At 34.9% G+C, this 23,050-nt stretch overlaps 1 protein-coding gene across 2 annotated transcripts in view; it reads right to left on the minus strand.

Annotated features, from left to right (window-relative positions):
* The window catches only part of IPO8 (importin 8), an 86,528-nt gene that overhangs the window by 47,475 nt on the left and 16,003 nt on the right, over positions 1 to 23,050 (minus strand). The window contains exons 4-16 of one of the 2 annotated variants that reach the window (XM_030322090.2): positions 21,889 to 22,047; positions 20,736 to 20,892; positions 17,203 to 17,292; positions 15,553 to 15,647; positions 14,616 to 14,700; positions 12,189 to 12,323; positions 10,275 to 10,374; positions 7,188 to 7,264; positions 6,784 to 6,900; positions 6,263 to 6,352; positions 4,657 to 4,822; positions 3,323 to 3,483; positions 2,364 to 2,489 (exon numbers count right to left, since the gene is read on the minus strand). In XM_030322090.2, coding sequence (XP_030177950.1) covers positions 2,364 to 2,489; positions 3,323 to 3,483; positions 4,657 to 4,822; positions 6,263 to 6,352; positions 6,784 to 6,900; positions 7,188 to 7,264; positions 10,275 to 10,374; positions 12,189 to 12,323; positions 14,616 to 14,700; positions 15,553 to 15,647; positions 17,203 to 17,292; positions 20,736 to 20,892; positions 21,889 to 22,047 — 1,558 coding nt within the window. The remainder of the gene's footprint in view (positions 1 to 2,363; positions 2,490 to 3,322; positions 3,484 to 4,656; positions 4,823 to 6,262; positions 6,353 to 6,783; positions 6,901 to 7,187; positions 7,265 to 10,274; positions 10,375 to 12,188; positions 12,324 to 14,615; positions 14,701 to 15,552; positions 15,648 to 17,202; positions 17,293 to 20,735; positions 20,893 to 21,888; positions 22,048 to 23,050) is intronic. The other variant, XM_030322091.1, reaches the window with a different exon arrangement.

Here is a 23,050-nt window from a genome sequence, read left to right on the forward strand (position 1 = left end):
ACCAAAGGTCCGTTTAGGAAGGGACAGTTAAATGATATTCATTAATGAGGGACTGGTTGAATAAACTGACACATAAAGAAAGATTATGCAACTACTAAAAATACTAACTTTAGTGGCTAATAATTATGGAAGGATCACCAAGACATAATTCAAAAATGGCAGATAAAAACTGTATACTATCATTTTCATAAAAGAAAAAAATACACGCTCATTTTTTTTTACTTAGACGTTATAAGAGAAAATATCTCTGGAAGGGTACAAAAACCTAGGAGAGGAACTACCTCCTCCACAGAGGAGAATGACATCTGCGGAGCTGAGTGAGAAGGTGAAATTTCACTGAATACCTTTTCATGTCTTTTGAATTTTTCAACACAGGTTGTACTAAATATTTTTTAAATAAGCAAAAATTAAACTCCATCATGGGTTACATTGTCCATCTAAGTATCCTATTTCAACTTTTGAGCATATTCTTTGAATATTCAGCTTTAAAGTACTCTGTTAAAGTTCAAATGATCCAAAATCTCCAGTTTGAAAATTTGTCAATATATTTAAATCATTAAAGAAAACTGCATATACGTAAACATCTGGTTTAGATTTCTAATTTTGTTCTGCATATACTCAGTGTGCATGTATTCATACACATGTGATTTTTCCTTTTAAGGAAAGACTTTTCTCAGAGTTTGCTTTTAATAAGCCAAAGTTCAAAATCCCAAGACAGGCAGTCAGGAGACCAAGATTCTACTCCTTGTTTTGCCTCTAATTATCTATGACCTTCGTAAAGCCACTCACTGAAGGCTTCACATTTTTTTCATAGGTAAGGAAGCTGGATTGGATTAGTGCTTCTCAATTTTAAACCATGCCTCCTTTGATAATCACAGTAAGTTCACATGCTCCTTTAACTTTATCTGAAATGCAAAATTAGTATCAAGAGTAAAAATATTAAAACAAAAAGGTAAAGTACTGTTTTGTTTTCAAACTAATCCTGCTGCTCATTTTACTACTGCCCATCTTCGACACACACATATTTTAGAAAACTGGATTAGGAGATTTCTAAGGTCTCCAAATTTAAAAATACAAGTTCTGCATATAAGGCAAAAGAATTATCCTTAAGTATGCTTGTTGTAATTTGAAACATCTCGCTGTTCCTGAATGGCCCATCCAGTTTTAACAAGAATACAAAAATAAAATAATGAATATGGGAATAAAAATTCACATTAAGCCTTTTTAGGTGAAGGAGGCCTGCCCAGGAGAAGAATATCGAACTGTTTTTAAGAATCCAGTAATTTTCCACTGGTGTGTGATAAACACAGGATAAATCAACAGCCACGGGGTTTAACAATGCTATTTAAAGAACCACCACCTGCTTCCTAAGTCCCACTGTATGAAACAGGAGCTGCCGCCATTGCTGAGCAAGTCAGCCTAAGCTCACAGAAGGAACCAACTCAAATCTGAGAGGCAATGTAATACTTGGGGAGGAGGGTGGCAGGTTTCAGGTGGAGATAAATGGATATATTATCAGAATAATCTGACTGCAAACCCAAAACTCTATGGCCATGAGCAAGACTCCTGATACTACATAAACTTGTTTTCCACTTCTGCAAAAGGACACTACCATTACCAGCTCTAGTGATCTCATGGTGACACTAGTAAAATCCTATCAGTGAACAGAGGGGAAAGCACCTAATAACTATCTGCACAAATTCTTCTCCCAATATTGTTCTGGAATTCAGTTTAAGAAAGATGATGTTTTAAGTTCTTCTTCCCTTCCATTCTCATGATGTTTGTTACATTTGAATTTTGTTCCACTACTTAATATCTGCCACTGTGATTGAATGGCTATCACTCTCTACAAGAAGACTAGACTGTGGGTTCCAAGAGGCAGAGTTCATGTCTTATTCAATTTGATATTCCCCCAAAATCTAGCCTGGAACATAGATGTGATGAACTAAACTCAGTTTAATAATACAGAAATGTCCTATATACCTTACAACAACATGTAATATTTCCCCCCTCAATCATTTTAATATGGCCTTTGAAAATTTGAAGGTAATTTTTAAAATCTAACAACATGTATAATAGCAATTTTAACGTTTATTTATTTTGAGAGAGAGAGAGAACAGAGAAGGCGCAGAGAGAGAGAGGGAGGCAGAGAATCCCAAGCAGGCTCTGCAGCTGTCAGCACAGCTGACATGGGGCTCGAACTCATGAACCATGGATCATGACCTGAGCCAAAACCAAGAGTCAGACACTTAATCAACTGAGCCACCCAGATGCCCCTAAATACCAACTTTAAAGTCATGCCCATTGATCATATAAATTTCAGTTAATGGTACTATAATGACATAATAAAACACAAATTCCACCTCTTTATGATCTTCTACAACTGTCAAGATAGTATCAATAGTATGTAAAATTCCCATCGCCATTACTGTTTTGTCTTCGATTTCTTCATATTCATCACTTTGAAGAACTTTGCCAAATATCTCAGCCTATGAACATAACATAAACATATTCAACAATTAGTAATGTTATACCTACCCCTCGTTGTTGTTGTAAGTTAATAAAAGGGCAGTGGCACTCATCTAGACGTCAGCATTGCTCAAACATAAGTTACACACTTTACCAAGTAAATCAATGATAGACTATCATGTTTTAAGTACAGCCAACTTTTCCTCATCTAGTCACTAGAGTGGAATATACATTAGTTATAACAATTAGCTATTATTTAACTTGTGGTTGTCATTAAACAAATAAACCCAAAGTCTAAGAAAACTGAAATCTAGCAATAGTCAAGTGAAAAATTTGATAGAAGGTAGAAGACAAAGTTAAGAAATCACCTAGAAAATGAAACAAAAAAGACAGACAGACATGGAAGACAAGAGGAAAAAAGGTAAGAAAATTAAAGACTCGGTCCTGATCCAATATTCCTTATCAGAACTATAGAATAGAAAAAAAAAAATGGTAGGGAGAAATTAATCAAATAAGTAATGCAAAAATTGCCCAAAACTGAAGGAAATGAGTTTCCAGATTCAAAACCCACAAAATGAAAATTTAAAAAGCTCACAAAGTACATCATTGTAAAATCTCAGAATATTACAGATGAAATGATCCCAATGTTATTAGATTTAAGTCTAATTAAATATAGAAATTAACAACTGTCAGAATTACTAGAGCAAACATTTTTATATTAACATTTCAATTACATATAAAACTGAACTCCAAATTTTGGAATTCAATTTACTTAGATTAGTCAAGGCTTTTATTTTTATTATTCAAGGCTGAATTTACTTTCAAACTAACATAAAACTTTGCCCATTCTTACCAAATGTTGGGTCATATCAACAGCAATTGAAGCTACTTCTTGACTATATTCACATATCATCTTCTGGATAACATTAGTAACATCATCATTTTCTGTCTCTCTAACAATGTGCAACAGCTCCTGCATGATAGGCCTTACGTGTGGCTTCATATATTCCTTAGCTAATGCAATAAAACAAACAAAATGAGTAAAAAAATTAGGTATTCAAAATTGGCGATAGGAATTAACTTGGTCACAAGGTTAAGTGACACAGGGTAATAGGCTCTTGACAGATACTTGCTTTATGGTATAAGATACAAAGCTGTACCAGGGCACCTGGGTGGTTCAGTCAGTTAAGCGTCTGACTCTTGGTTTCGGCTCAGGTCATGATCTCACAGTTTGTGAGTTCAAGTCCTGCATCAGGCTCTGCACTGAAGCACAGAGACTGCTTGGGATTCTTTGTCTCCCTCTCTCTCTGTCCCTCCCCACAGCACATTCTCTGTTTCTCTCAAAATAGAAAAAATTTTTTAAAAGCTATACCAAAATAATCTTCACTAACACATCCACTTCCCCTTAATTAGAGGTAATCAATCCTACAGAGGAAAGAACTGTCCTGCCCAAAATGCCAAGACCCTTCATTGAGAAATTCTAATTATACAAATGTTCTATCATCAGGATGACTTACAGAACATGTATATATCAAGATATAAGTATAAAAAATCATGTACATAAAAACTATGCCGAATACCTCCTCCCACACGTCCTTGTATAATATTCAGTCTTCCCACTGAAACACTGTTGAACAGAAGTAAATTAGATTCATGTACTTCATAAAACTGAATTTACTTCCCAAGGTTTACTTGAACTTTGAACAGAATATTCTTCTGAACAAACGAGTTATCTGTGTTATCACTCACCAGAAATTCCACTTGCTACTTTCAAAACTAGTAGAATCAGAGTCCTAGAGCTGAAAGGTTTCTTGAGGCCATTTAGTTCAATCCCCTGAATTTAAATATATGGAAAGCTAACCCTTGACAGATGGTATGCCTCTACACAGGCTTACACAGCAACCTAGTAGCACCATCAAAATTAGACACCAGGTCTCCTGATTCCCAGCCTACCCCAGCGGCCAATAACCATCAACTTATTTCCTAATCCAAAATTTTTCTGGAGACCAGTCAACAGGAACTCCTGAAAAGGGCAAGGATAAACTGCTATAAAATTCTGAGGGAACAAAAGCTCAGAAATCTAAACCTTGCACCTGAAGACTCAGAGAAATCATCCTTAAGGATAAGAAGAAAGGATTTCAAAAAATAAAATAACATAAACCCTTTAAAAGATATTTTTGGCTTTACCTTGTATCTGGTTAGAAATTAATGACTGAAGAGCAAGGGCAGCTTCAACTTTGACAGGCATCTCCTTATCTTCAATCAGGCTCTTCTTTGCCAGTTCGACTGCATTTCTCAGATTGAGCTCATTATGAAACTTCAAAGAACTAAACGCATGAAGTACCCAACAGGACTATAAGAAGAAATTAAGTAGGAAACTGTTAGGATTGTGGCATTCTATAATAAAGTCATGCACATAAGAACTTCTTAGTAAAATATCATTAACTCTACCAAGTACTGTTTGTTTTTGGAGGGTAGCATATTACCCATAGTTTTTAACTTCTGGACTTCCCACTCTTTTTATTTAAAAAGGCAGTTGTTACTTCTAAATTATCTATACGCAATTTTTCACAGGGAAAAGAAAATGGGCCTAACTGAAGCATCTCTGAAAAAAGAAATCCTGTTTATGCTTAATAAATATTATGAGTCATAACTAATGTGTTATTTATATGTAAGAGCTACTACAAACCAACGTTTAACTTTCATTTGCTGGTCTTCCCAGCAAACAAATGAAATATTATTTTCCCTTACTCATGTAAGGACTTAGCAAACTTTTTTGCTCATATAAGGTATGAAGAATTTTAAATCTTATATAGATTACCAAACTTTAAACTATTAGACCACAGAATCATATTATTACTTTAATTCTCCATGTACATAAAACACAATTAACGGTAATTTGTTTTACTGCTAAAAGACTTTTAGAAAGAGAATTACAATTCACACAGCCTGTCAAAGGTTACAGCCTACCTATAAAAACACTTGTATGCCCTCCATACCTCTAACCTACATGTGCCCAAATACTTCTCCAGTGAATGTTGCCATCTGTTTATAAAAAGGCTTTAGTGTGTAAGACATTGTTAACGTATGTTCTTTATAGCAAGACATTTTTTGTGTTGATGTAATTATAAAGATAAACACTAGGCTCTCGAATTAAAGTTCTATTTTTATTTCTCCATAAAAGATATTGATTCTAGAAGTCATATACACTTAGAACACAAATAAGTTTATGTGAATTATTATCTTCCCCATTTTTCTAAGGCATATCGACCTAATATACTATCTGTACTAATTAAGGTTTTAGCCAAACTAGAATTTCAGGCTGTTTTGGACACTGAAAATTAATCAGTTTACAAATTTACACTGTACTATTGCTATAACATTATCCCTCTCACTCCATGTTTTATGAATGCAGCAAGTGGGGCTAGAGTGAAAATTTAAAGCAGCTGGAATTAGAATCCATAAATCCTTTATTTATTAGTTTGTTCTTTATTCAGCTTATGTGACCATAAGGGACAGTCTGACTGACTTCATTTTGTTCCAATACATGGTAAAAGGTCAATTTATCCAAAAACATTTAGTTCAAAAAATATCTTACAAATGAACATTTTTTAAAGTTTATTTTTCTTAAAAAAAAAAAGAAAAGTTTATTTTTCTTAATAATCCCTATACCCATCGTGAAGCTCGATCTCACAACCCCAAGATCAAGAATCATATGCTCCTCTAACTAAGCCAGCCAGGTGTCCCACAAATGAACATTTTAAGAAACACAATGGAAATATGGAAAACTTACTCTAGCTCGAAGATATCCCAGGTTAGACAATAATAGTGGAAATACATGATTCTGTAGCAACAACTCCATTTGGTCCTTGAATAAACTCTTCTGTTAGGAGATAGATATGAAGTTTTAACTTATCAATGCCTTTTTCATATATAAAAATCACAACCAAATAAAGTGTTTATTATGACTTATGCTTAGTATACTTCTATGTGTAATTTTATAAAATTATTTGACCTACATATTGTATGTTTTAAAACAAGAAATAGTACCTTACAAAATAATTTGATACTGATTGACTTTTGCAGCAATAACACTAAAGTCATATTGCATCCTTTTTTAATTTAGCAACAGTTTCATGCTGAAAAACTGACAAAGTAAAATTTTTGTTTTAATCAAAGAAACAGGTGACAGAGAAAAGGATGTTTACAGTCAAATCAATTATGCAGAAGCAGTCACAAGTTTTAAATTATTCATAACTGTCATATCCTCTCATTTGCCTATGCTCAAGTAAATTATATTTTGAGTAGTTGAACCTTCAATAAAATATCAGCAAGGGAACCAATCACATGCAGGGCTCCATCTTTCTTCCTAGGGTCAAAGTTCGGGTCTGTCAGGATTTGATAACAGAATGCCATCATTTTTGGTAACACCTATAGAAACAGAAGAATCTGTTTTAGTCTACGTGAGCTTTCACTGCCCAACTTCTATAGTATTAAATAGGATGTACAAATTTTCAAAACTAAAGCCATTTTACTGTGTTTTATCAAGCAATTATAATTAAGAAAACAACCCTTTTCCCTTACTAGGACAGAAAAATATTCCTAAAGTGATAGGTTATAATGAATAATATAATTTGTCAAATACTAGGGGTATAACAGAGTGTCAAATCCACACAGTGCACCTCTCCATCTTGGATTTAAAAAGAATTACTGCATACCTCTTTTCTTTTCTTTGCAGCAGTATATAATAGAGTCTGGGCTGCTGTGGTGGGAGAAGCATAATCTTCAAAAATATCTAAGATTTTAAAAGGTTAAACCACATTAGTAAAAATATAATTACTTATTATAGATTTTAAACCTGACTGACCACTATTCCAAAACAAAAAAATAAAACAGTCCACATATGACACTGGTTTATAGCATAAAAAAAGTTAAAGGTGTATCGGTGCTCCCATGCACAACAATTATTTATCAAACTCTGTAGGCTGTCCTTTTAAACAAGCATATTAAAGAGGATAATACATGGCTGGCATATCTGTTTCACAGAAAAAGTGCTTTCTATCAAAAAACAACAACAGTTTATTTAGTGCTTACTATGTGCCAGCACTGTTCTAGGCTCTGGGGACACAAAGATCAAACAAACAGGGCCCTCACAGAGCTCACATGGTGGAAAAAAAAGAAACCAATTATACACATATACACACATACACACATAATAAGTCAGGCTCAGAACAAATTTACAACAGGATAAGGAGAAAGAGAGTGATGGAGTATGGAGAGTGAGGGAAATGGGGTGTCAGGGAAACCATCTTTAATTCTGTTAGGGCAACACTCAAGCAGAAATTGAATGAATGAGGGAGAAAACTCTACATGGAATTCTAAAGAGAAAGCTCTCCAAGCCAAGGAACCACAAGTGTAAAAGCCTTGATGGACTGCTAGGCCAGCGCTCAGCTCTGTCAACAGGTAGATTTAGCAGGTATTCAATGGGCATTTATTGAATACACACCTATTTAAAACACACTGTTTAATGTCAAGAAAAATTTCACAAATTTCAGAATAGGTAGTTATAGATAAAAATCTGAAAACTTGAAAAGTATCTTATATGCCCATATTTCAATATATAAAAAAAAAAATCTAAGTCTTTGCCAAAATATAAAATACAAATGTAATAATACTAATAACTATCACTTATTGAGTGCCAGGCACTATACCAATGAGATTACCTACTGTACCAGGCACTTACTTCTTTGGCAGGCACTATGCTAAGATTTTACAACCATCTAATATTCTACTCTAAGCAGTTAAATAAGTTAATAAACTATTATCCTGCTTAATCTTCCCAACACTATTAGCATTGCTGATTTTATAGCTGAAAACACTGCATCTCAGAGAGGGTAAGTAACTTGCCCACAGTCACACAATAAGTGGCCAAGTGGGGCACCTGGGTGGCTCAGTCGGTTAAGCGTCTGACTTTGGCTCAGGTCATGATCTCACAGCTCATGAGTTCCAGCCCGGCATCCGGCTCTGTGCTGACAGCTCAGAGCCTGGAGCCTGCTTCAGATTCTGTGTCTCCCTCTCTCTCTGCCCCTCCCCTGCTCATCCTCTGTCTCCTTCTCTCAAAAATAAATAAACATTAAAAAAATTTTTAATAAAATTTAGAAATAAGTGACCAAGCCAGCGTCACACCCATACTGTCGTAACATCAAGAACCTGTGAGCTCTCATAGTTTTTACCAAATCTAAAAACATTATTAGTATCAGTCAATGCATTTAGATAAGAATAATTTGTTCATGTAAATAACTATAAATGACAAAAATGTAAAAAGAAAATTACATGATTCTGTAATTATTCTTTCCTATAGCTATCCAAAAGTAAAATATATGTATCCAAAATATATGCATCCAATATATCCAAAAGTAAAAAAATAGTAGGCACTATGTTCTAGTACACAAAAGAAGATTATTTTTCAAAAAATACTTCAGTTAGTCTTGAATTGTCCATATTATTTTAATCAATAAAATGTAAATTCTATCAATCAACACTCACAGCTCTTAAGTATTATATTTCTAAAAACTGAGATACTATCTCATTCAACATGAAAAGTGAAATAATGATAGCTTCCTGAACACTAAACAAATACTCTGCACATTAGAAAAACACACAGGTATTAAAGAAAAACTAAACACTAAAAGAATATCTTGAAGAAGACAGAAGAAAGATAGGCTAATCACTCTGTTCCAGAAAACAAAAGCGTTAGGAAGGAGAAATAAATCATGCATATGTGAAATGACTTTCAAAAGGAAATGGTAGAATGGAGGGATAAAGCAGATGGTAAATACTGTTCCTCATTCATTTGTTTTTCCCATACTTTGTCTCCAAGACAAGAGGCACTCCCTCACTCAATAGACCAAACAATACTAAGTACAAAGCACTGTAAAAACAATATAACCCAATAATTTAGCATCTATACCAGCAGACTGAACTCAAGTAGCCAGAGACACCGGGCCGAACAAGGGAAAAGCACCGTGTTGTCACTATCTTCATCATGACTTGGGCAGGGCTAATTTTATCAATTATTTATTTCAACATTTACTGAAGGTAGACTAGAGCCAAATACTAGTAGAGGAATGGAGAGGTGTAGGAGGGATGGAGAATGCAACATAAAGCAAATAAACAAGATAAAGTCCCTGCCCTCAAATGGCTCTAAGCTGCAGGAGAAACAGGTATTCAAACAACATTTTTCTATGTTAAGTGACAGTGTTCCATGAAGCAACTCATTTAAACCAGGGTAAAAGGGAATGAACTCAGGCAACCTACACAACTCAATAACTTCCAGAAAGATCCAAGCAAAAAGAACCTCCAGAGAATGGGACCACACAGTGGTAATCTCACTCTCTTCTAGAATACTTAGCCACTAAGATAAAGAAGCATACTAAATTGGAATGCTCCTAAAATATGCAGAAATCCAAACGATCCAGACTAAGAACAACCCAATCTACAAATGGGTATTCCCAAAGGTAGAGATAGGGATGGTCCCTCCAGATCAGCATCAAAACAGAAAACGTTGTAGCTGGCTCCATGACTGCTTCAGCACCCCTAAGAGGGGTGAACAAAACAGTTCCATCTTCTACATGCAAAGGCCTCAAGTCCACTGGCTCAAGAGAACATCAAACTCCTCAGAGTTTATCATGTAAAGCAGAACTTTGGGAATTTAATACAGCAATAAAATCTGCTTAAAAATATAAATTAAGTTATATTACTCTACATATCAAGGGACTAATGAGGAATAAAATCATCTCGATTACCAAATTTCATTCTTATATATTCATATGGATCTTCTTGCCACAGTTCTTCATCCTCATCTTTATAACACATCACAGAAAAAATCACATCTTCAGAGATATTCTAAGAAGAGAAAAAAAAAAACAACAAATGGCTATAGGCTATTCAAATTTGGGGAATATTAATAATGTATTTACTGATAGCCTTTCTGATGTTCATTTTCCAAACTGTTAATCTTTGTGTTCAGCCTGTGTTGGCTGAGGGGAAAGCAGGAAAGCAAGAGCCTGGGGGTGTGGGGCAGACAGAATTAAACGTAAGATTGTTTTTAAACAACTGATTAAAATATAAAGAGATGAATGGAAATGCTATTCTTGGAAGCAAAAGCAGGGATAATAAAGTTTTACTAACAGATCAATATTAAACACACCTTAATTCTTTAAGGAAGAGAGATAATTATCAAGCCAAGATTATATTTATTATTGTATTTCTTATTGTGAACATTCTTACATTTCCATTTTGGTCCTAAATGTCAACATGTCAGCAATATTAAAATTTCTTTTCCTCTTCCACTTTCAAAAACCTAATTTCCTACTCTAGAAATGCAGGTTTCAGTCAGAAAAAAAAATCTTATCTGCTGCTAATGCTCTACTAAGCCCATTTAACAATTATATATGTAGAAATAGGATCATCTCTTCTCACTTATTCCAAATTAAATTCTGGGAGAAAAAAATTCAACCAAGAGACTGGACTTTTCTTATTCCTATACAATGGCTATGTAAAAATAAGGCCAAAGGCATCAAGAAAAAAAATCCACTCTTACTTTATAAGAACATAGTATATAAAATGAAATCAGTACCATTATTAACTGCAAAGAAATTATCACTATTTGATCAACAGGATTAGACAAATATTATTAAGAGGTCTACAGAAAACAAAAGATATTATATTTATAAAACCAGTAATAAGGTAATACTAAGCAAATTCCATCCTGGACACCAAAGGCAAAGTAAAGAAATGTGTTTTCCTTTTTAGGAACTATCACAGAGATTACAGAATTTAAGAATTCACAGTTTGAGAGAAAAAAAAAAATTCAGTTCCTAACATCCCTGAATTACCTAAAATTATCTACATACATATAAGAATTTATTCATTAATGGCTCATAATTTTTGATTCTCATTTGTTCTTTAAATAATGAGGCTGAATTCTATCTTTAAGTAAACAATTGATATAAAAACAGAAAACTATAACTTCTGCTACAGAACTTAAGCCAAAAAGAAAAATAAAAACCTCATTAGCTTCTATCTACAAAAGAAAATGATCATGCTTCAGGCTTCATCTACTGCAAAATAATACTACCTTAGTACAGCCCTGGTGACTCTTTTCAAAATGCTATTGCATACAATACCACATCTGATCCTAGTGACCTTTAGATGAGAGGGATAGAGGGGCGCCTGGGTGGCTCAGTCAGTTGAGTGTCTGACTTTGGCTCAGGTCATGATCTCATGGTTCGTGAGGTCAAGCCCCGCGTTGGGCTCTGTGCTGACAGCTCAGAGCCTGGAGCCTGCTTCAGATTCTATGTCTCCCCTCTCTCTCTCTGCCCCTCCTCCACTCATGCTGTCTCTCTTTCAAAAATAAATAAAAACATTAAAAAAAAGAAGATAAGAAGGATAGAAAAACACTAGCCAACTGAACAGAGGAGAAACTGAGGCCACATGAGACTCCAAGAAAGACCAAATGAATCCAGGTCTTAATTAAACTCGAAAGCTTCACTCTTCTCAAATACTTAAATTTCCAAGCCCTTCCTATCAAATATAAGACTGCACACATTTGAAATTAATAGAAATAAAAATATATTAAATATGACATACAGGATTAGTGTCTAGAAAACCTAACTTAACCAGAGAATAATTTTGGAGAGCTATTCCCTGACACTGACCTGTATGTGTGGCTTCATCTGCTTCCAGGTGACAGAATGAACAATCCCTTGATTGAGATAGTTGAATGCTTGCTGAAGAACACGGGGGGCTACATACTCTTTCTGTCTATATTGGTCTAAAATTTTTAGTAGTACCTACAGGTAAATGGGAAAGAAAGTATAGGAGAACATAAATAATTTTAAGGTTAAAGGGAGGGGCATTTTAGGCATGACATAAAACCCAGAATCCACAAAAATAAAAATAAACTGATTTTTAGAGAAACTAATATTTTGTGAGAAAACTTGTGGGCAGTTTTAATTAGATGGATCCAAGTTACACTGAACTAAAGGGTGTCTCACTGGGATTTCCAGCCTTTTGTCCTACTTCTAACCTGTGGAACAACGCAGAACAAGTCACAAGTCTATGCTCTATTCCATGTAACTAAGCTCTTCAAATAAGTTAAGACTCCGGTTAAGAGAAATAATAACAGACTTCACAAAATGAACACTGAAAACATCTGTACAGCAAGAGATACCATTAACAGATTTTAATTATTTGATAAAGCTGCATTTCAAATTGGAAGAGAAAACAGTAAGTTATCCAGAAAACAGTATCAGGACAACTGATTAGCCCGACGAAAAAAAAAACAAATTGGCTCCCTAACTAAACCCCATCCCAAAATTAATTCCAGATGGGGAACTATTTCAACAACAAAAACGAAAGCATAGAATGCCTAGAAGAAAATACCGAAGAATTTTATTTTATAATCCCACACCACAGAAAGTCTTTGCAAATATAACACAAAACTGAAAAGTTTTTGTTTTTTTTTTTTAAATTGTTTCTAAGGAAGGAACCATGCCCAAAGTGGCTTATGACTATCCCAAGGGCCTGCCCATCAGAGGTAGCACTACGACAAAATCCAAATCTTCCAATTCCTGGTCCCAGAGCACTTCAGGATAGCAAGCTTAAACCTAAAGTGCTAAATAAATAGAGTTCTTTCAAAACATGTACAGAATTGATGAACTCAGAACATAAATTCAGCTCAAGTTATGTAAAATTAGGTTTATAAGCATTGTAAGAAGTCCCACCATCGCCTAGATGCCCTTTCTGCAATGCAGGCCAAAAGGGGATGCTATGGAACACGGGTCTTCCTAGACAGTTTGGCTCACCCAAAGAAACAACAGCAAAGGAGACAACAGTTTTTAATAAGGAAATAATTTTTAAATACTAGGAATACACATCTTAAATAACCAACGTACAAATAGTTTATGACATGGATGCAGTGCCATCAAATCTGAATGTGTATGTACATACAAAACATACACCCATTTACATGACACTGGAAAAACTCGGCCAAACACACTTCAAGAAGGCATCAACTTCAAGATGGTTAATGAGTTTAACTGCAGTGGAAATAATAGAAGACAGAACTGCCTGGCTTCCTGATTATCCTAGTTTCCATACTGAACGGCTGAACAGATAATTTTATTCATTATTCACTAATATTCCCTACAGACTGTCTTGTGGGCCAACAAAATAATTTGTGAGAAAATTACAGCCATAGCTTTCCTGAATTGTTGCAAGGTACTTTTTAGAAATGATAATCTATAAAATGATAGTAGACAAAACGATCATCTATAAAAGGAAGTATTCCATCTATGATGACAGGTTTGAGGCAGTTAGCTTGATATCACTGACAATAAAGAAGACTAATATGCATAGATTTATAAAAATCTAGAAACACCCTCTATATCATTAAAGCCTTTTACTATGTCTGATTAATCTTTGCTTCCTCACTGTAGTCCTGAAACAGCCAGTGCTTGAATAGTTATTAAATTTTATTTGTTGAAATATAAACAAAAATGTGATTCAAATGGCAATACAGATCAACCAATCTTCATGCCCAAATGTCCTGTGTACGTTTTAAATATTAATATCAATTTGGATTATTTCTCAAGAACTCCTAATTTGCACTGTAGAGAATGGTTCCTCAACTTCCACAAAAATGTGTAAGTTCTCAACCAAAGATCTTAATTTCTGAACTCAAGCTCTCTTGAAATGAATCAATTCATTACATAAATCTTCTGATATAAAAGTTTAGAACAAAGAGGGGAGATCAAACGAACAGAGAATAAGAAACCCATAAGAGGTCCAAGAGTTAACAGAAGAACCCAATCTAAGCACTGGTCACTGTGACATCAGTATCAATAAACTTAAAAGCTTTGAATCTAGCATCTAGGAGTTTGGAAGGACACTTCTTATGGAAGCTGCCCTAGGACGTTTGGTTCTAAAACTGATTGCACTATATTAGATTCCCAGATCTGCCATTTTATCCCCTATAAATATATAATGTATTAATATGTTCATAATCTACTTTTAAATGAACAGAAATGACAACTATTTTCAGGAGTAACTGTCCTTCTATTTAAAAAGCATATGTTTATTACCTGCTGAATTCCCACTGCATAGGTTTTCAAAAAGAATTCAGAAAATTCAAAGTATTCTTTTGTGACATTTCCTGGGCTTCCATATCTTAAAACACAAAGAGAAAATGTTTAAATGCTGTAAATTTTTAAAACAAGAGCATGCTCACTAGTTTAAATACCATCCCTTGTTGAAAGATCTATGCTATGTGGGCAGAAAACTAACACTTGCCCCTTTTCCACAAGCCCCAAGATGAAATCATAATAAGCTTGTACTTGGATTCTGGGCCATACTTAAAATTTCAGACAGAAGCTTCCACCTACTTAACCAAGAGTTCCTAAAGGGCAAATATTACAAATAAAAATATTATATATGACTCTTTTTTCTTTTTCAAAAAATGCGTCAATAATTAAACTTCACTAACTTTCTTATGGAACTAAGTAGCCATGCACCTTCTTGTACAATTCCTAGGTATTTCCAATGAACTAAAAAAATGTCATGCCCATTCTTTTTTTACAGAAGAACAGAAAGACCAGAGAAGACTGCCCACATCATTATAATCTCAAAGCCAATAATCACAGTTAGGCCTACCTTAAAACAAACAAAGGGTGACTTCTTTTTGCCCACTGTGGCTTTAAAGACTAACAGAGAGGGGCACCTGGGTGACTCAGTTGGTTAAACATCTGACTTTGGCTCAGGTCATGATCTCATGGTTCTTGAGTTTCAGCCCTGAGTCGGGCTCTGTGCTGACAGCTTGGAGCCTGGAGCCTGCTTCAGATTCTGTATCCTGCCCTCTCTTTGCCCCTCCCCCTACTCGCTCGCTCACTCTCTCGCTCTCTCAAAAATAAAAAACAAGGCTAACAGTGATATACTGTGAAGCATCAAGGGACCTATCGAGCTTTATTATATTCAGTACTGAGGTATTGACCATAAGATCACAAATCTAGTAAACAGAATTACCGTTCAAAGAGACGAGCTACAATATGTAGTGCCCATTTCTTACACTTCCACCAGACTAGTTCTGGTCTATCATCCTCATCAATCTGCAGAGTCTCCTAAGGGGACAAAAACACCCAGATTAAATTCCTGCATGGTAAAGGGGTTTATGTAAATAACAAAAGCAAAATAAATCTTATTATAAATTAATATTATAGTGAGTTAAGGTTGCCATACAAATGCAAATTCTTACTTGCGGATTGCTAGGTAGGAATTAAATAAGCAAAGCAAATTTCAACTAACTAATGCTATTGTTCACATTTATCTCCTACCTTCAAAAGGCCCAAATAAATGTAAAACAAAATACACAACACCATGTCCCTTGAGGAAACTCTGGGATGACAGAAAGGTTTTATATCTTGATCTGGGAAATAGTGATGCAGGTAAATGTTTGTCAAAATTCACTGATCTGTTACCTAAATTTTGTATATTTTGTATATAAATTAAACCTCAATATAATCTGTCCCAAGATATGGATAAAAGAAAGAATATTGCATATTTGAAGACAAGCTTACGTTTAAAAATGTGTAATTTAATTTAGTTATTTTGACTAGTTATTAAGTTGACTAGTGAAATACAGCATCACTGTTATTACAGATAAAAATGATACACTGTCAATGTTAAAAAAAAAAAAAAAAGAACTAAAATAAAGAAAAAAAAGGGGGGGGGGGGGGCCTGGGGGGCTCAATTGGTTAAGCAGCTGACTTCGGCTCAGGTCATGATCTCAACAGTTCCTGGGTTCAATCCCCGCATCGGGTTCTGTGCTGACAGCTCAGAGCCTGGAGCCTGTTTCAGATTCTGTGTCTCCCTCTCTCTGACCCTCCCCCATTCATGCTCTCTCTCTGTCTCAAAAATAAATAAACGTTAAAATAAATAAACAAACAAACAAATAAATAAATAAATAAATGTTTAAAAAAAAAATTAAAAAAAAAGAGACACCATCTTTCATCTACCAAACTGGCAACCTTAGAATTTAACATGACAGACATTCTCAGTCCCTACTTAATCAAGTATAATCCAGGACAATGCTTCTAGAAAGCATTTTGTAAGATCTGTCAAAGTCTTAAACACTTCTAGGAGTTTATCCAAAGAAAATAATAGTGTATGTACATAAAAATTTAACTACATACATCCTTATAGTTAAAACACCAACACCCTAAAGCCACCTAAATGTCCAGCAAATGAAGCATTCAACAAAAATGACAATATAAAAACATTCATAATAAAAAATATTTACAAGAGATTTTAAATGAAAAATGAATTTCAAAACAGTACCTACCTATGCCATTTTTATAAATAAAATGTGGCCATATATAGATCCAGAGGGAAGAAAAGGCCGGAAAAATAAATACCAAGTTTTAAAAATGGTTTCTCTCCTTCAAAATAAACTTAATTTTAAAAATTAAAAAAAAAATGGTTCTTATCGTCTTTAGTAGGATTAAATATATTTTATTAATTTTGCTTATCTGAACTTTATAAAAATAAGTATTACTATTTTTATGAGAATAGTAATTGTTTTTACAAATAGCAGGCTAAGATAATCAATTGGCCCACCACAAATATCCCAAACCCAAGTTTTCCCAATTTTTCTGAAGAACAGAAGCCCTTCCTTACAGGAGGAACTGTCCTGTCAATAATAGTTCGAAAGATCTCCATCCACGCTGTCATGGTCTGGTTAGTCACCAGTTGAAGAGGCAATGCATACTGAAAGCAAAAGAATGATGTCATCAAACAATAATTCTTCCCCTCCGAAAAAAGCCACAATTTCACCTATATTGGAAGGCTGAAATACATCCAACGGTTAACATTTGACCATGAAAATGGTAATTTCATATGGTTCAACGTAAATTTAACTTAGATATAAGCATATATACATAAACTAAAATTTTGAAAATCTAGAAGTATACATGTCATGATTTGTTTCTCTGCAACCTTTTTAAATGAAAAAAAAAAAACTTTATTACAGTAAGGTCTCATTTATTCAGCATGAGATTCTAGATAAGTGATTTTTACCATTTGCCCCTTTGTGTATCAAGCTTTTCCTTTTAACCACTTTTTTCCCCAGCTTTATTGAGATATAATTGACATATACCATTGTGTAAGCTTAAGATACACAATGTGATTATCTGATGCACATATATATTTTTTTTTAATTGATTACCAAAATAAGGTTAACACCTCCATCACCTCACACAATTACCTTTTTTGTGGTGAGAACTCATTTTAACCACTTAAATGAAAATCTTTACCTCATGACACACTTTGTTCAATTACTTTCCTCTACGCTGCAGCATAACACCATAGCTACTCTATAACCACACTGTGAGTTACAGGAGGCAAGGCACAGTGCCTCTGCATCCATGCATTTTCGAAACCTCTACACGTTAAGAACACAGTGACAGGTAAGAGGCAGTCTCTGTCCTCACAATGCTTACACTCTAGTTAGGGAAAACACACATATAAACAAGGAATTACAATATGGTATGATATATAATCCAGATATAAAACAGTACAACATTGTTAAAGGCACACATGGAAGGATCGCCTCATCCAGGCTGGTGGGATCAGGGACATCTTTCTAGAAGTGATACACAAGCTGAGACCTGGAGAAAGAGCACAAACTGCCCAGGGCATAAAGGACAAGAGTGTTCCTGTATTTTTGTACAGCATTTCAGAGGCTGAAGGCATGACGTTCTCATGAAGCTGAAAGAAGTTCGGTATGGCTAGAGTGTAAAGTACAAAGGTAAGAATGGTAAAAGATAAGGTGGAGCCAGAAGGGTTTTATAAGCCATGTTAGGAAGTTCCCAGCTTAAGTGCAATGGGGAATGGTTTGGGCCTGAGATAGGGAGCAGAGGAGGAGCGGATTCAGCATTAGTGGGAGAGTGACGAGGAGTTCACTTCTGGACAAACTGAATTCTGAAGTATGTATGGAATATCCACATGCCCTGTACACAACGTTTAATAAATGCTACTTAGACAAAGTCAACTTAATTGTATCATACTCCTTAAAATAAATTTTTCTGCCTCTTCCCAAATTATCAGACATTAACTTTCTCCATACATTATCCTTGTATGGTACCTCTTAAAGCTGCCTGAATTTTTGCTTCCAGGATTCCCAGAGGGAGCATATTACTGTAGTAGCATAAAATAGATTACCAAAGTGATTAAAAATGTTGAGGGTTTGCATTGGTTTTTTTAGGTTTGTAGCAGCAAATGTTGAGAGAAAACATTCTAGACTTTGCCCTCTTAGCAAATCAAACAGAGGTGGAGGCTTTAGGAAAATCATTTCATCAGCCTCTTACTTCCTGATTCCTACTATGCTTCTTTAGATGGGAAAGGGAAGTCCAGCCTCTGTATAAATGGGATGTTCCTCTATCTAACAGCAGCACATCTCACAGAATAAAAAATATTTCCCTCAGAGTAGAGTGCTTCTCCCAAGGAAAATTTCTGAACAGTGTTTTAATAAATAGCCAAAGGTACCATATATCTTCCTTCTCTATTAGTTTTAAAAAAGGGCAGGGGTGGGGGGGGGCAGAATATAGTTTCCAAGTATCCTAGTTTCTTCTCTCTTTTCAGATACACTTCCTCCTCCCTTCCATCTCCCCACAAAAGGCTAAGCTGGGAAAAAAAAAAAAAAAAAAAAAAAACCTACATCAGATCATTCTCTATTAAAAGTTTAAGAGATGCTGGAGTGCCTGGGTGGCTCAGTCAGTTAAGCGACTCAGGTCATGATCTCACAGCTCGTGAGTTCAAGCCCCATGTTGGGCTCTGTGCTGACAGTTCAGAGCCTGGAGCTTGCTTCAGATTCTGTGTCTCCCTCTCTCTCTCTGCCCCTCCCTCACTCACTCTGTCTCTCTCTGAAAAATAAATAAAAACATTTAAAAAAATTTTTTAAGTTTAAAAGATTCATCTAAAAATATAAATTGTTATTAAAGTGAAATATTCTGAAATACTACAAAAGTACTTAATTAAGTGGCATATGGAGCCAAGAACAAAACCAACTATCTTGGCTCTCTAGCTCAACAACACTACCCTCTTGCCATGACTAACTAAAAAGTCATGTTAGAGGAGTCTAGGTGGCTCAGTTGGTCAAGCATATGATTCTTGATTTTGGCTCAGGTCATGATCTCAGTCATGAGATCAAGCCCTGTGTCGGGCTCCACGCTGAGTGTGGAGCCTGCTTAGGATTCTCTCTCTCTCTCTATGCCCCTTTTCCACCCCACGCTCACTCTCTCAAAATAAATAAACTTTAAAAAAAAAAAAAAAGGCATGTTAACAGAGATATGACTCATTCATCTTCAAACACTTTAGAGCCTGACAATTATTCTTCCTCCACCCAGATCTAAATAATTTATCTAAATCTTTCAAGGATTAAATTTAAAATATTTTTATATTTAAAACATTCCATCTCTGTCCCCTTCTAATTATGTTTTAGACTCTCATATTAATATTCTTTATAGCTTTCAGATAAGAAAAAGGAAGTAGTTTAAGTGAAGAAAAATGAGGTACTAAATCTTTTTTGTTAGCTTTAAATTGGGTCAAATTGCAAAGAAACTATCACCAGTATGATTTCCCAGTAAAAGAGGGACCCTCTTCTTTTCCTTCCTCTTCTCCCATAATCCTAATTTATCAGTAGGCAGAATGCTGACAGATTAAGCAAGTAATTTAGGGGCAGTTAATTACCCTGGTTCTTCCTTACCCAGCACTTCAGACACTGGAGTGAAAGGTATAGTCAGTGACTCTGAGCTCTGACACTAAGAAAACCTTGGATGACTAAGTTAATTTCTGTGAGCCTATTCTCTCATGAGGTTGTTTTTGTTTTTTGTTTTTTTAAGAAATAGATGTGAGGGGCACCAGGGTGACTCAGTCAGTTAAGGGTCCAACTCTTGATTTCGGATCAGGTCATGATCCCAGTTTTGTGAGATCAAGCCCTGCATCAGGCTCCATGCTGACAGTGCAGAGCTTGCTTGGGATTCTCTCTCTCCTCTCTCTGTTCCCCTCATCCCAACCTCAATAAATAAAACATTTTTAAAAAATAAATAAATACATGTGAGAATATATAATTTTTAATAACTGACACTTATTAAGCACTTTCCATATGTCATATTTACAAGACCCTATATTTTTCTTCTGCAGTAGAAACTTACCTGAACAAGTGCATAAAAGATTTTCAGAATCTGTTTCTGTAGTAAAACAGAATAATGTGAGGAATCAGGAAGGAGCTGCATGATTTGTTGCTGAATACGAGGCAGAAATATTTGCATTGCTGCTATAAGAGGCTCTCTTTCCTCTGCTTTCTTATATCTACATGAGCAAAGACAAAAAGACAAAAAAAATCATTTCCCCCCCTACAAAAGAGCTATAAATAATGAATAAAAAATATTTTTTAAACTAGATAAAGCTAACAAAACATTCCAAACACTGGCTAACATTTTGTTTGGACTGTTAGAATAAACTTGGAAGAAACTTTGAAAGAGCACATCCCTGTTTTAGGCAGCGAAACTAAAATCTTTCTAGAAAGATTTAAATGATTTAAAAGCATTCTAGACTATTTAGCAAATTTCCTAAATGAATTTTTCTACTATATTTTCATCATACCACAACTCTTCCTATAAAATACAAGTTGATATGCCTTTTTAAATGGACAATCCTATTATAATGTGGGGAAAAAACATTTCTTCTTATAATACATTAAATTGAGAAGCTAAAATAGCTTGCAAACTTAGGTGTTCTTAGATCATTTCAATTGCTCCCAATTTAAAATATCTTCTAAAGACTCTACAGAGTCTGAACTAACTAGTTTTTAACTATAGGACTCTGCATACCTAAGAAGGAAGCAATCCTCTTAGAAACCAGAAAGCAATGCTATTAAATGTGACACTAGTCTCCTATCTCCCAAGCAACTTTTATCGAAAAGAAGGTTACTAGCAAAGAAACTTCAACATCTTGCATCCAAAAAGTTAAATGTTTGGTTTACTTAACAATGCACTCACCTGAACACAAATGTTAAAGTACCTCTATATGAGAGTTTCCAAGGAAAGCTGTTAATAAATGGGCCTCTGAAACTGAAAATTCAAGAAACACTGCATATCTTATCACTGCCTTAGAGATTAGCAATGTACAATAGCAGATTAAAGGTTCTTTGAATAACTGTAGTAAATAAACATGTTTGTGCTTAACCTAACATTTCCCAAACTAACCTGATTCTGCAGAACACCCATAGAGCAGATCTCTCTATGCAATTTAATCCTTTCTAAGTAACACAAGACTGGTGTCTTCAGCCAACAGAAATCAACTTACTCATATGTCTTCACCAGTTGATACAGACATAATAAACTGCCAAGCCAGCTTCCACTGCTCTGTGATTGCAAGTAATAGTCTATCTTGTCGACTACCGCTGGCCAGTGACCAGGGAAATCATATTTAATGATGGCACGGAGACACATTGTTAACTGGACTCTATAAGGTGAGGGAAAAAAAGTCCAAAATCTAAGTAGTTATAAATATCAGGTTTCAAACACCTCTAATAATTTTCATAACAACACTCTAACTCCTATTTACCTATATTATATAGTTACATATCTGGGGTAGGGGGAAAAAAACAACAGTCCTATAAAGGAAAACCTCCTCAGTATCTTTACTTATGAAAACAAACAAAATAGGTAATTTCCTAAAATGAATGAAAACTTTCAAACAGGATTATCCTAAATACAGCTTTGGGGAAAAACAAGAAATTAAAAATAAAAATTCATTTAAATTTTTGCCAAAAAAAAAAAAAAACAGACAACAAATCCACCTCAGCTCTGCAAAATTTTCCAGCTTTTGGTTATTATATCCTAAGGGGAAAACAAAACGAAACAAATAAAGTATTGTATAATTTCAACTGGAAAAAGTCTAAAAATAGTCAAAGTAGGTAAAACAGAGGCCGTCATAACCATGGGAAGCATCTCTGTGAGCCAAAACCTTGAAGCATCCATTATCAGTTAATAGCCAACACAGTATGCTGCTCCTATCAAAGCTTCCTGAGATAATAATTTCTTTACTTTAAGAATAAGAAACTATTAGCAGGCAATTCTTGAAGATGAAAGCTAAGAGTTATTTGCAAAGAAATGAAGAAAAAGGCAGTAAGAAAGTCATGAAACAGAATTCTCTTTAATTTTTTTTTTAATGTTTTATTTATTTTTAAGAGAGAGACACAGAGTGTGAGTGAAGGAGAGGCAGAGAGAGGGAGACACAGAATCTGAAGCAATATCCAGGCTCTGAGCTGTCAACACAGAGCTTGATGCAGGGTTTGAACCCACGAACCATGAGATCATGACCTGAGCCGAAGGTGGACGCTCAACCCACTGAGCCACCCACGTGCCCCGAGAGAATTCTCTATAATAACACCACAAAGTTAAGTGATAAAAGATGTGACCTCATAACGTTTAAGTCAGTAATCATTTCTACAATGGGATCCCTA

This window comes from Lynx canadensis, chromosome B4, assembly GCF_007474595.2.
Source record: "Lynx canadensis isolate LIC74 chromosome B4, mLynCan4.pri.v2, whole genome shotgun sequence".
Taxonomy (NCBI): domain Eukaryota; kingdom Metazoa; phylum Chordata; class Mammalia; order Carnivora; family Felidae; genus Lynx; species Lynx canadensis.